At 41.7% G+C, this 14,179-nt stretch overlaps 1 protein-coding gene across 6 annotated transcripts in view; it reads left to right on the top strand.

Annotated features, from left to right (window-relative positions):
• The window catches only part of KALRN (kalirin RhoGEF kinase), an 805,383-nt gene extending 791,609 nt beyond the window's left edge, over positions 1 to 13,774 (top strand). For all 6 annotated transcript variants that reach the window (XM_050916883.1, XM_050916882.1, XM_050916885.1 and 3 more), the window contains 6 exons: positions 244 to 408; positions 3,867 to 3,945; positions 5,364 to 5,564; positions 6,653 to 6,791; positions 9,137 to 10,653; positions 10,710 to 13,774. In XM_050916883.1, coding sequence (XP_050772840.1) covers positions 244 to 408; positions 3,867 to 3,945; positions 5,364 to 5,564; positions 6,653 to 6,791; positions 9,137 to 9,682 — 1,130 coding nt within the window. In that variant the 3' untranslated portion in view covers positions 9,683 to 10,653; positions 10,710 to 13,774. The remainder of the gene's footprint in view (positions 1 to 243; positions 409 to 3,866; positions 3,946 to 5,363; positions 5,565 to 6,652; positions 6,792 to 9,136; positions 10,654 to 10,709) is intronic.
• The last annotated feature ends 405 nt before the right edge of the window (positions 13,775 to 14,179 follow it).

Here is a 14,179-nt window from a genome sequence, read left to right as displayed (position 1 = left end):
GGTATTACCTGCTCCAATATAAACAGGTGTGAGAGTGAGTGAGTGAGAGAATATGAATGAATTCTCTGACTGAGTATGCTTCATTCACACATTGATTTCTTTATGAATTGGCCTTATCATTCTGCTATATAACCTGTAAACAGTGATGGCTAAGAACTGGTATTCTTTAAGAACTGGTTTTCTACTTTTGAGCTAAATCAAACTGTATTTTGTCAGCTGGCTTTTTCTCTCCGTAAAATTCAGGAGCCCAGGTCTGGCAGCAGTCAGTAGCCTCCACTTTGGATACCTATCTCGTCATTGAAGATCTCACTCCAGGCTGTCGATATCAGTTCAGAGTCAGCGCTAGCAATCCTTGGGGAATTAGTTTACCTAGTGAGCCCTCAGAATTTGTGAGCCTCCCTGAATATGGTGAGTACTTTGTGAAAAGGAAAAGGCCAGCTGATGGATGAGAAGGAGAAGGTAGTGCTTATAAGGAGAATTGTTGTTTGATTGGTCAACATTAAATTTCCATTCTAGAGCTGAGATTCAGGTGATGAATATCAGAGAAAGCTAGATACTTCCTCAGAGCAGTCCTAAATGTTACTAGCCTCACTAAGTCTTAGCATCAATACAACTCCTTTCTCTCTAAAAGGAAAAGGCATTTGATAACTGAGTATCTGATGGATCCCAGAAAACTCGCCATTCCTCCACCCCGCCATGACAGGATTCCTCCATATCCCCCCATGCCAGGGGATGTATGCCCCATTCCTCTCTTACCTGCCCCAGCCCTGCATGCCACCGGCTCTGTCTGGAAAGTAGCTCGTTTTGAGAAATATAATCAAGTTGAATGAAGGGCTTTGCAGACCCAGCCAATAATCCTTTACACTTCTGTAAGGCATTTCATCTGAGGCTTTCAAATCAGTTTACAAATATTAATCCCCCGCCACCCCACTCCTGAGATGTGGATAAGGCGGGATTACTAACCTCATTTTACAGATAAGGAAATTTAGGTGCTCTTGGTTTAAAACATATGAATGTATTTCATCAAGTCATAAAACCCGTTTAAATGGAGAGGGAGGATGGATTTGTCCAAGGTCACACAGGACCTTGACCACAAGTCACTTGATCCTCAGTGCCTCAGTGCCCATCTGTAAAATAGGGATAATACTTTCCATCTCCCACACTCTGACTGGCCTATTTAAACGATAAACTCTTTGGAGCGAGGTCTGACTCTTACTACGTTTTGCACCATGGAGCTCTGGGCTTGGTTGGTGGAGCTAGGCACTAACTGAATATAAATAATAATTTGTTTTATATTGTAGGAAATAATAGACCTTACCTTACAATGGCATTAGAAGTCTCTGCTTTTCCTTGCACTTAAATGGACACTGTATTATTTGACTCCTACTCTACCCCAGGAGCCTGTCAATACAGGCAGGATTTGAGGCTGACCCTGCACTCCCTGGCAATCAGATCCTCACCCCACTCTGGAAAAGGGCCAGAGTGGCAAAAAGGGGCTCAGAAGCCTAGGATCTGGCAGTGGGGAGATTTTTGGTGCAGGCACTGTGGAAAACAGCTTCAAGTCTGTCCTTTAGGGACCTCCTCACAAGCCGCAGCATAGGGAGCAGGGATGGAGATGGGAAGGTATGTCAGGCACAGGGCTACAGCACTGAGATTCTGGGCAGTTTCACTGCTGTTCTAAGAATATGTCTACACTGCATCTGGGAGCAAATCTCCTAGCCTGGGTAGACAGACGTGCGCTAATGTGGCTAGAGTTAGCACACGAGGAATAGCAGAGTGGGCTTTGCAACTCAGGTTGGAGCTCAGGCTCTCAACCCTGAAAACATCCACTCGATGTGCAGCGGCAGTCAAAAAAGCAAACGGAATGTTGGGAATCATTAGGAAAGGGATAGATAAGACAGAAAATATCATATTGCCTCTATATCAATCCATGGTATGCCCACATCTGGAATACTGCGTGCAGATATAGTCGCCCCATCTCAAAGAAGATATACTGGAATTGGAAAAGGTACAGAAAAGGGTAACAAAAATGATTAGGGGTATAGAATGGCTTCCGTATGAGGAGAGATTAATAAGACTGGGACTCTTCAGCTTGGAAAAGAGAGGAAGAATATGATAGTGGTCTAAAAATCATGACTGGTGTGGGGAAAGTAAATAACGGAGGAAGTGCTATTTACTCTTTTTCATAACACAAGAACTAAGGGTCACCAAATGAAATTAATAGGGAGCAGGTTTAAACCAAATCAAAAGAAGTATTTCTTCATGCAATGCAGAGTCAGCCTGTGGAACTCTTTGCCAGAGGATGTTGTGAAGGCCAAGACTATAACAGGGTTCAAAAAAGAACTAGGTAAGTTCATGGAGGATAGGTCCATCAATGGCTATTATCCTGGATGGGCAGGACTGGTGCCCCTAGCTTCTGTTTGCCAGAAGCTGGGAATGGGCGACAGGGGATGGATCACTTGATGATTACCTGTTCTGTACCATTCCCTCTGGGGCACCTGGCACTGGCCACTGTTGGAAGACAAGATACTGGGCTACATGGACCATTGGTCTGACCTAATATGGCAGCTCTTACGTTCTTCAGGCCTTGAGAGCCTGCACTTCAGCCCAACCTGCAACATCTGCACTGCTATTTTTAGTGCACTAGCTCAAACCCGGTGAACATACAGCTAAGGGTAGCATAAAATCCCTCCTTTACCTGTAAAGGATTAAGAAACTCAAATATAACCTGGTTGGCACCTGACCAAAATGACCAATAAGGGGAGAAGATACTTTCAAATCTGGGGGGGAAGGTTTTTGTTTTGTGTCTGTGTTCTCTCTGGGTTAGCGAGGAATCAGGGCAGGGAAAATACATCTCCCAAAGCCATACCTGAACTGAACATCTAAGATTACAAATTGTAAGTAATAGGAAGGAAATGCGTTAGATTATCTTTTGTTTTAGCTTGTGAATTGTCCCTATGCTAAGAGGGAGGTTTATTCCTGTTTTTTTATAACTTTAAAGTTTTGCCTAGAGGGGAATCCTCTGTGTTTTGAATCTTATTACCTTGTAAAATTACTTTCCATCCTGATTTTACAGAGGTGCTTCTTTTACTTTTTTCTTTATAATAAAATTCTGTTTTTTTTTAAGAATCTGATTGGTTTTTAGTGTCCTAAAAACCCAAGGGTCTGGTCTGTGCTCACCTTGTTAAGCTATTTGGTTAGTATATTATTCTCAAGCCTCCCCAGGAAGGGGGGTGAAGGGACTTGGGGGGATGTTTTAGGGAAACAGGAACTCCAAGTGGTCCTTTTCCTCAATCTTTGTCTAACTCACTTGGTGGTGGTGGCAGTACCCATCCAAGAACAAGGAAAGATTTGTGCCTTGGGGAAGTTTTTAACCTAAGCTGGTGGAATATAAGCTTAGGGGGTCTTTCATGCAGGTCCCCATATCTATACCCCAGTGTTCAGAGTGGGGAGGGAGCCCTGCCACCCTGTTAATGTGACTCTGTCTACCTGGGCTGGGTGGCTCACTCCCAACTGCAGTGTAGATGTGCCCAGAGAGGCAACTATAACTTAGGCCCCACAGGCTGTCTTTGTTACAGTAGAGATTTCTGCAGCACTGAAGCAGCCCAGAACTGGGAAGGCACAAAGATAACTTCAAGTCACCTTAACTTCCTCTTCTCCTGGGCTGCACCTTTTAGAGGCACAGTGCAGAATCTCCCCCTGGCAGTTTTGCCTAGGGAAGAGATGTGGAAGCTGACTCTTAATTGTTAATTTCTCCTTTAAGACACTTAAATTTTTTAATGGTATATGATAATTAGAACATGTTTTACGTTACCTAGGAAACTTTTCTTAACCTGGATCTTTCTTGAATATGTTTTTCCCCAAAGATGCTGCTGCTGATGGTGCCACTGTTTCATGGAAAGAAAACTTTGACTTTGCTTATATGGAATTGCATGAGATTGGGAGGTAATATTAGCATTGTAATAAAACACAAAAACAATCATGTGAAGCCATCCCACCAGGAGAATGTTTAGGGTTCTTTTTATAGCTACCAAGTAAATGCAACGTTTCCTTCTCACCTTTTTTAAAATGCCATTTCTTTCATGCTGTTGTGCACATAAAATCAGTACAAAAATGTCACTTTCAAGATCAAGTTTAGAATATAGTCTGAGGAGTGTAATTCAGAAAGGAATGTCTGAATGTGAACTTCTAACCTATTAGGTGTGGAAATCTATATCCGTCACTGGAAGTTTTTGCTAGCATCTGCTCTCATTTCTCTAGTTTGACTTGGGCTTTTGATGTCATGATAATCCAGCCAATCTTGATATACTTAACTCTCTGCGCCCTAGTTCAGCAAAGTGCTTAAGCGTGTGTTTTAGTCCATCACTTAGGGTGACCAGACAGCACGTGTGAAAAATCGGGATGGGGATGGGGGGTAATAGGAACCTATATTAAAAAAAAGACCCAAAAATGAGGACTATCCCTATAAAATCAGGACATCTGGTCACCCTGCCATCACTATCCAGCAAAGTATTTAAGTGCATGATTTAAGTTTAATCATGCATACAAGTGCTTTGCTGAATAGAGATGATTTGTTGAACTGGAGCCCAAATGGGCAATGTAGAGTACTTTATGTGAAGCCACCCCCGTGGGGCTGGCCAATATATAAAGATAAGGGTTCTACTTCTAGTGCAGTCTAAGAGATCTGCTTTAGGTCAAGTGGTGGAGACAAGTGTTTCTGGGACTAATGAGTTTGGGTTCTATCATGGCTCTGTAGGACAATGTGCAATTCATCTAGTACCTGTCCGTCTTCAGTATACGGATTCTTTAACTACGGTGCTTTACTAGTTACAAGATGAGTATTTCACTTTGTTCCTCCACTGTGGAACAATTATGTATGGCTTTAGACAAGTCTGGCCTGCTCTGTATAAGTGATTCACTACAGCTTGTCCCTCAGAATCACTTGGTCTCATATCTGAAATGACTAGGTGAAATTATTAAATATTGTTAATTAATGTGGGGGAGGTTCTTTTGGTTTTCTGAGTGGTTGTTTTTATTAAGAAAATATTTTTTGTGCTTATTTAAAAGAAAAAGCAGTAGCTGCAAATTGAACCCATGGGAGAGCATTAGACGACAGCACAATGACTGCACAAAGAGAAATGACACCATTTATCAATTCTTTTTGCTCATCCCAAAAAATCTAAGCTCCCAGGATAGGAAACATGGGTTCTTTGTAGGGAAATGTTATGAATAACTAGACACATCTGATTCCTTATAAAATATTAATGCGCTGACTCAAATAACACTTTGAAAATCACTCTTATTGCACTGAAAAAAACAGACATGATTTATTCATGGATCGTCTTCATTATCATGTCTTCCAGGGGTCGATTCTCCACAGTAAAGAAATGTATTCACAAAGCCACCAGGAAGGACGTCGCTGTGAAATTCATTAGTAAAAAAATGAAAAAGAAAGAGCAGGCGGCACATGAAGCAGCTTTGTTACAGCACTTGCAGCATCCTCAGTACATAACTATCCACGATACCTATGAGTCGCCCACGTCTTATATCTTAGTTTTAGAGCTGTAAGTACCTCACAGGATCTGGATTTAAGTGAGGCTCTCCCATTGACTTCAGTGAGCCTAGGATTTCACCTGCTGCCCTTTTTTAGATCATAGTGCCATGTAGCACACCCGTTACATGCTGGATTTCTACTGTCTCATCTATGGATTAAAAGAAACTCAGAATCATTGGGACAAGTTCATGTTTGATGTTACTCCACTGAAGGCAGTGGGATTACATCAGAGATTAATTTGGCCCCCTCTGTCCGTTTTTTGATAATTGTGTTCAAATATATATCAGTCAAATCTCACCCAAATGCCTTTTTTTTTTTTTTTTAGTGACAAATACAGTGCAGCAAGCACTTATGCTCTATAAAGAAATGGTGGCTTTTAGAAACAAAATGTCTTAGTAGACAGAGCACTGGTTTAAGACTCCAGAGACCTGAGTTCTAGTCCTGGCTCTGTCACTATCCTGCTGGGTGAGCTTAGGCAAGTCACTGGCCTCCCTGTGCCTCAGTTTTCCCAGCTGTAAAATGGGGATAATGATATTGGCCTGCTTTGAAATCTAATTATTTAAAAAGTTTGATATTATTATTAATGCAAAATGCTACCTAGGTAAAGACTGTCCCATGAAGTACATGTGGGCTATTTGTATATGTATATATACACAGATAAATAGACCTGAGTGGACATTTTTCAGAGTGGACATTTTCAAAAGGAAAATATTTTCATTTGAAAACTTCAGTCTTTTTTTTATTTTATTTTTTTACACTTTTATCCATCAGCTCTACAGATAAATAGACCAATCCTAGTAAATAAATGTGTTTTCAGAGAAATTGCCACCATATGTTGAATTAGTCCTTGAGCAAATTATGGTATCTTGAGGCTGCTTTAGATTTTCAGACTGTTGATAAGTTAATGGTTGAGGAATAATCATGTTACTGCTTTCATGGCCTGCCAGTGTCTTTAGATATCATTAGCTACATGCTGAGCCTTACATTTGAGCTTCCTCCATTTTTAGGTCATTGCAGTTAAATTTTCAAATTTTAGCCATTCCTGGAGGTTTCGTGTGATGAATTTTTTTTCAAGCTGAGTTTTTGATTTGTTTCTAGTATGGATGACGGCCAGCTCTTGGATTATCTTATGAATCATGATGAACTGATGGAGGAAAAAGTAGCTTTCTACATAAGAGACACAATGGAAGCCTTACAGTATCTTCACAATTGCAGAGTGGCTCATTTAGATATAAAGGTAGGAAGAAAAGAGGATGAAGTTATTCACTGGACAAGCACTGACCCCAGAATGCTTAGGAGACACAGTCTGTGCCCTAATGAGTTTACAATCTAAGCAGACAAGCACTACAGTTCAGATCTATGAAGCACCAGGCGGCCAGTAGAAAGGCTGATTACCCTGGTGCGGGATTTCTTTCTTCCTTCCCTGTTTGAGTTTATACTGCTGGGCTTTGTGGAAGAGCCATGTTTTAAGGCAGGATTCGATTAGAGTGGATGCCTGGCACATGAGAAAAGTTGCTCTTGCAAAGAAGACAGAAGTAGGAGAAGGATGCAAAGGGAGAAGTTGGGCGGGAGGAGCAAAGTAGGGACTACAAAAAGAAAAGAGCAGGGGGCAGACAAGAGCATAGCAGTGCAAAGCCTTGAAGGTCAAGGCAAGGAACTTAAACTTCAGTGAGATGGGAGAGGAGCCCAGCGGAGAGATTCAAGGAGGGGAGTGACTTGGTCAGAGGGAAGAAGGATTTTCCCAACTGCATTTTGGAGAATTAGGGAGGCTCAAATGTCTATAGTGTTATTAACATGAATCAGACCTTGTTTTTTTAACACACATGGCAGGAGGCAGCTATGCTGCCAGAGTCTGACAGATAAAGTCCTGAGTTCATTGTTGTAATGTTCTACTTATTGGCATTCCAATTCTTTTGACTGATTGATTGTAACTAACTAGTGACTAGAATTTCATTGGGGATTGACACCAGACTTAAATGGCAATCAAAAATAGACACTAAGGCACCAACCTGCCCTTGTATATGAATTCCCTTTCTACTTAGTGACTTAATCCCTACTAATAGACTCTGCTCCATGGAGGAGTCTCCTGGAATCTTCACCCCAGAAATGTGTTATTTCAGGCGGTATTTGGTTCTTCCATTGCCCGTGACTAAATCTTTTTTCCAAAATAAGCTTTTTATATGTTAAGTCCCAATTGGCTACGCTACCAAAAATGCTTTTTCAATATGGATTTGTATATTCTTTGCTGGACCTACAGGAACTTTCAGGAAGTATGTAGGTGTTCCTGCAAATTACTTCAATTACACTGAATCCTAAATTACCAACTTTATTAGACCATGGGCTAGTTTCCTAAAGCAAGTGGTGGATGTCTCCATCACTTGAGTCCTTCAGAGATGCACTCAAGGGAACAAAACTGTGCTGGTAAGTGAGAAGCAAGAAAGGCAGAAATCACAGTAGTCAGAAGGCTGAGTCATGCACTTATAAAACTGAGTGAGGGAAGGGATGCTGGTATTATCAACAATGTTTTGAGAATGGAGAGAGAAGAGCTCTGTGATTTAGTTTAATTTTAGACACGTTGAGCTTGAGGTAGCAGTAAGAACTGCCGGAGGATGAGGAGATAAAGGAGAGACCAGCAGAGAGCTATGAGTAGATGATGAAGAAATAAATTTGAAAGTTATCTCAAGCTAGATGAGAGCTGAATCCATGGTTGAAATGAGAACTCCTAGGGAAAGTGCAAAAGGAGGAACACAGCCCAAAGTCCTGCAGGTTTGCAGCAAGTGTAGAGAGAGAGACATAAGAAATGCTGAAATAGCTACGAGCAGGAGGAAACCAGAAGAGGTTAGGACCAAAAATACCTGCACTCTAGTTTGGAAGACAAGTAATTATATCCATATATAATTGCTCTAGGAAGATTTAATTTGGGAAAAATAAGCTTATCTCATCTCATAGAAACCAAGAGTCAAGTCCTGTTCCATTACACTGGTGTAAAACCAGAATAACTTAATTGACACTAAAGGCGTTGATCTGCCTTTACAGCTGTGTAAATGGGGAGCTGAATTTGTTCCCAGGCATTCAGTGTCCTGACTGGTATTTCGCATCTCTGATTCAGTATAAGTTTTGATGAGCTAGTACACAGGGCTTCTCAACCTTTTTCTTTCTGATCCCCCTCCCCCAAACATGCTATAAAAACTCCAGGGCCCACCTGTGCTACAATAACTGGTTTTCTGCGTATAAAAGCCAGGGCCGGCAGTAAGGGGTAGCAAGCAGGGCAATTGCCCAGAGACCCATGCCACTGGGGGCACCATGAAGCTAAGGTGCTCAGGCTTCTGCTTCAGCCCCAGGTGGTAGGGCTCAGAGCCCCAGGCTTTGGCCTCAGGCAGTGGAACTCTGGCTTTCTGCCCTAGACCCTAGCAAATCTAACACTGGCCCTGTTTGGTGGACCCCTTGAAACCTGCTCATGGACCAGGGGGATCCCTGGACTCCTGGTTGAAACCTACTGGTGTCAACTTCTCTTAAAATGAAAGCGACACATTTCATTTACAAAACAATCCTACAATTTAGTCTGTTTTAACATTTCAACAGCCAGAAAATCTGCTTATTGACTTAAGGATCCCAGTGCCTCGTGTCAAGCTTATAGACTTGGAAGATGCAGTTCAGATCACGGGTCATTACCATGTTCATCAGCTGCTTGGAAACCCTGAGTTTGCAGCTCCTGAAGTTATCCAAGGTGCCCCTGTCTCACTGGGCACAGATATCTGGAGCATTGGAGTCCTCACCTATGTCATGTTAAGTGGCGTCTCTCCATTCCTGGATGAAAGCAAAGAGGAGACGTGTATAAACGTGTGCAGAGTGGATTTCAGCTTCCCTCATGAGTGTTTCTGTGATGTGAGTCATGCAGCCAGAGACTTCATCAATGTTATCCTCCAGGATGACTTCAGGAGGAGGCCAACAGCAGCCACTTGTTTACAGCATCCTTGGCTGCAGCCTCACAATGGCAGCTATTCCAAAATCCCACTGGATACCTCCCGTCTGGCTTGCTTCATTGAGCGTCGCAGACACCAGTATGATGTGCATCCAGTTCCCAACGTCAAGAGCTTCATAATGAGCAGGATGAACCCGGGAACGTGATGCAACGTAGTCCTGTGATATACACAGCTGGGCCTGAGGCAAGGCATACAGTATGAACAGATACAAGGTGGAATCTGTCTGTATATAATTCTGTATTAAGTATTACATACATTTCATGTGGTATCCCAAACTGAGGGATGTAACTCATGCTAGTGGTTGCAGTATTTGTCCAGTTACTCAGAACCAAAGTTAATGTAGGTGCTGTTAAGTGGGCGTGCACACTCTCTTGACAAGGCTGCTCTTGGAAAGCAAGCAATCTTCTGGTTATAGTGAGGTTCATATTATAAAGATGGTGTTAAAAATGGGAACCAAAATACATTGCCTTAGTTTGTTGAAAGGCAGCCTTATTAGACAGCCTCGCGGTCTTGGCAGACTGATTTGGAAGAGAGTAGTGTTTGGTGGAGTAAAACTAGGTTGACCCTAGGCAGTCGGCATTTACTGCAAAACTGTGTTGGATTCAGATTTTGCTGAAACCATTGCTAGCCACGTGCCAGTTACAGGCAGGACTTTGCAAGCCCTTAATACACGACTCCCATTGACATCAATGGGGACTCAGCCTGCAGAGGGCATGCAGGATCAGGCCCTATTCATTGTAATATCAGCTTTTGTGGTTACCTGATTTAAATACAATGTGATTTCAGACACTCTCTCGTTACATGGTATTGCTCCCGCATACCTCTTAAGATGAGAATACCAGTGGGATTCCAGAGCTTTCTGCTACATCAAACCAACATGCAGTAACTTTTAGAGCTATGGTTAAGGCAGTGATTCACTGTGGCAGAAAGCTGTTTTGACTAAGCACAATGAGACGCTGATGGTTTTTTAAAAACATTTTATAAACATTGTACAGAAATCTTTTCCAAAACCTGTGCACTGAGAAAAGGCTATGTCTGATTTTTGCAGTATCTGTAAATTAGATGATGATGATTTTTTTCTATCAGGTTGTTCAATTTACGTGTGTGTGTGTGTGTGTGTGTGTGTGTGTGTGTGTGTGTGTGTGTGTGTGTGTGTGTGTGTGTGTAAAAAGGATCCTGTTCCATTTCTAGCTCTGAAATTGCTCGACTCAAAGTCCATCTAAAGCTGGTCAAAGTGCCGTAAGAGTAGTGGGTTCATCTTTGTGCTTACAGCTTCAAAATGGGTTTCAGTGTTTAAAATTGGTTGCTTATTACACTTCCAGATTCATAAATCTCTCTCCGTGCACTTTAAGGCCTCCATCACCAAAGCATCCATGAGACTATTTTTATATCCTAGGCAATTTATTGGCTGGCCAAATCTTCCCCTTTTTAGCCGCAGAAGAGGCAACTCACCGCCTAGTGGTTTTCCCCCCTCCTGCTCCAATAGCTCGGGGACCCTACAAAGTGTAAGGTCAGCCCTGTGTGGGGATGGATCTGATAATCAGCAATGAAGTATATTTTTTCCAGGCACGTGGGTAAATTCTGTCAGTTCTGAGAGCTATCTAGGTGTCTGGAGTAGGTAATACCACTGATGTTACCAAGCCTGGTAATAGTAAACCCTTCATTCATGGTGTTGGAATTTCTTGAGGCAAAGGGCTTGATTCAATAACCTGTGCTATCTAGTCGATCTTGAGAAATCACTTAGGGGCAGTAGCAAAATCCAGCACACAGTCCTAGTGACTGGGCTGTGTCCTGGGAATATCCACAGGAGTTGGTTGGTGGGCAGAGAAGAATTTTCTCCATTGCCACGTGATGCAGTCACTCTACAAGGGCTACAAAAACAGTAAACTGAATAATAATGGGGGATTTCAGCTATCCCCATATTGACTGGGAACATGTCATCTCAGGATGGAATGCAGAGACAACACTTCTATATTCCATTAATAACTGCTTCCTAGAGCAGCTAGTCCTGGAACCCACAAGGAAGGGGGAATTCCTGATTTAGTCCTAAATGGTGCACAGGATCTGGGCCAAGAGGTGAATAGAGCTGGACTGCTTGGTAATAGCGACCATAATCTGATTAAATTTAACATCCTTGGGGGGGTGGGAAACTGAAGAAACCCACCACAGTAGCATCTAACTTCATAAAGGGGATCTACACAAAAATGAGGAGGCTAATTAAATGAATATTTAAAAGGAACAGTCATGAGTGAAATGCCTGCAAGTTGCATGGAAACTTTTTAAAAACACCATCATAGAGGCACAACTATATATATGTCCCAAACGTAAAATACAGATGACCAAAAAAAAAAAAAAATAGGCTAGCCACCATGGCTAAACAGAGTAATAGAGGCAGCTAGAGAAAAACACATTCTGTAAGAACTGGAAGTCAAAACCTGAGGAAAACAGAGAGGCTCGTACACTCTGGCAAGTCAAGTGTAAAACTGTAATAACAAAAGACACAAAAATTAATTGCAAAACTGTTTTTAAATACACCAGAATCAGGAAGTTGCCAGACACACAGTGGGGCCTCTGAACAATTAAGGTACCAAAGGAGCACTCAAGAAAGACAAGGTCATTGTGGAGAAGCTAAATGAATTCTTTAAATCGGTCTTCACTGCAGAGGATGTGAGGGAGATTCCCACATCTGAGCCATTTTTTTAGGTGGCAAATCTGTTGAACTGCTCCAAACTGAGGTGTCAGTAGAGGAGTTTTAAGAGCAAATTGATGAATTCAACAGTAATAAGTCTCCAGGATCAGTTAGTATTCACCCAAGAATTCTGAAGGAACTCAAATATGAAAGTGTAGAATATTAACTTTGGTATGTAACCTATCACTTAAATCAACCTCTGTACCAGATGCCTGATGGATAGCTAATATGATGCCAATTTCTATAAAAGGATCCACGGGTGATCCTGGCAATTGTAGGCAATTAAGCCTAATTTCAGTACCAAGTAAAGTGATTGAAACTATAGTAATTGTAAAATTATCACACATAGATGAACACAATATGTTGGGGAAGTGTCAAAACTGCTTTTGTAAAGGGAAATCATACCTCATCAATCTATTAGAATTTGATGGCTCGACAAACATGTGGACAGGGGTGATCCAATGGGTATAGTGTACTTGGACTTCCAGAAAGCCTTTCTCATAGTTCTTCACCAAAGGCTCTTATGCTAAGTGAGCAGTCATGGGATAAGAGGGAAAGTCCTCTCATGGATCAGGAACCAGTTAAAAGATAGGGAACAAAGGGTAGGAAAAATGGTCAGTTTTCACAGTGAAGAGAGGTAAGTTTCTGGTTCACCCAAGGATCTGTACTAGGACCAGTGCTGTTCAACAAATTCATAAATGATCTGGAAATGGGGTAAACAGTGAGGTGGCAAAGTTTGTAGAAGATACAAAATTACTCAGATAGTTAAGTCCAAAGCAGACTGTGAAGAGTTACAAAGGGATCTCACAAAAGTGGTGACTGGGCAACAAAATGGCAGATGAAATTCAATATTGCTAAGTGAAAAGTAAAGCATATTGGAAAACATCATCCCAACTATACGTACAAAATGATGGCATCTAAATTAGCTGTTACCTCTCAGAAAAAGATCTTGGAATCATGCTGGATAGTTCTCCAAAAACATCTGGTCACTGTGCAGCAGCAAGCAAAAAGAGCTAACAATGTTAGGAACCATTAGGAAAGGGATAGACAATAAGACGGAAAATATCATGTTGCCCCTATATAAATCCTTGGTACACCCACACCTTGAATACTGTGTACAGTTCTGGCTGCCCCATCTCAAAAAAGATATATTAGAATTGGAAAAAGTATAGAGAAGGGCAACAAAAATTATTAAGGATAGGGAACAGTTTCTATCTGAGGGGAGATTAAAAAGACTCCTCAACTTGGAAAAGAGGAGGACATATGATAGAGGTCTATAAAATCGTGACTGGTGTGGAGAAAGTAAATAAGGAAGTGTTATTTATCCCTTCACATAATGCATGAACCAGGGGCCATCCAATGAAATTAATAGACAGCAGGTTCAAAATGAACAAAAAAGAATTTCTTCACACAATGCAGTCAACATGTGGAACTGGTGGCCAGGGGATGTTGTGAAGGCCAAAAGTATAAATACATTCATAGAGGTTAGGTCCATCAAGGGACACATGCTCTGGGTGTCCCTAAACCTCTTGACTGTTAGAAGCTGGGAGTGGATGACAAGGGGATGGATCATTTGATAAATTGTCCTGTTATTTTCACTGCTGCTGAAACATCCAACACTGGACACTGTCGGAAGACAAGATACTGGGCTAGATAGGCAATTGGTCTGATCCAGTATGGCCGTTCTTATGTAAAATAATCAAAGCTGTCCACATCCCATCCCCACACTCTGTCACCTCCATGTCTTGTTCCTTCTCTTTTCTTTTTCTTGAGTAACGGATCCTTTTGGCAGGAATGTTATTTGAAGTGCTAAGAGACAAGTGGGTGAGAGATCTTTTATTGGACCAACCTCTGTTGGTGAAAGAGTTAAGCTTATGCAGAGCTCTTCTTTAGGTCTGGGAAAGTGCTGGCAGTTGAAACAAGCTTTATTTTTCAAGTAAGTAAATTTGGGGC

The sequence above is a fragment of the Gopherus flavomarginatus genome, chromosome 10, assembly GCF_025201925.1.
Source record: "Gopherus flavomarginatus isolate rGopFla2 chromosome 10, rGopFla2.mat.asm, whole genome shotgun sequence".
NCBI classification, from domain to species: Eukaryota; Metazoa; Chordata; order Testudines; family Testudinidae; genus Gopherus; species Gopherus flavomarginatus.
This window is presented reverse-complemented; position numbering and strand designations above follow the sequence as displayed.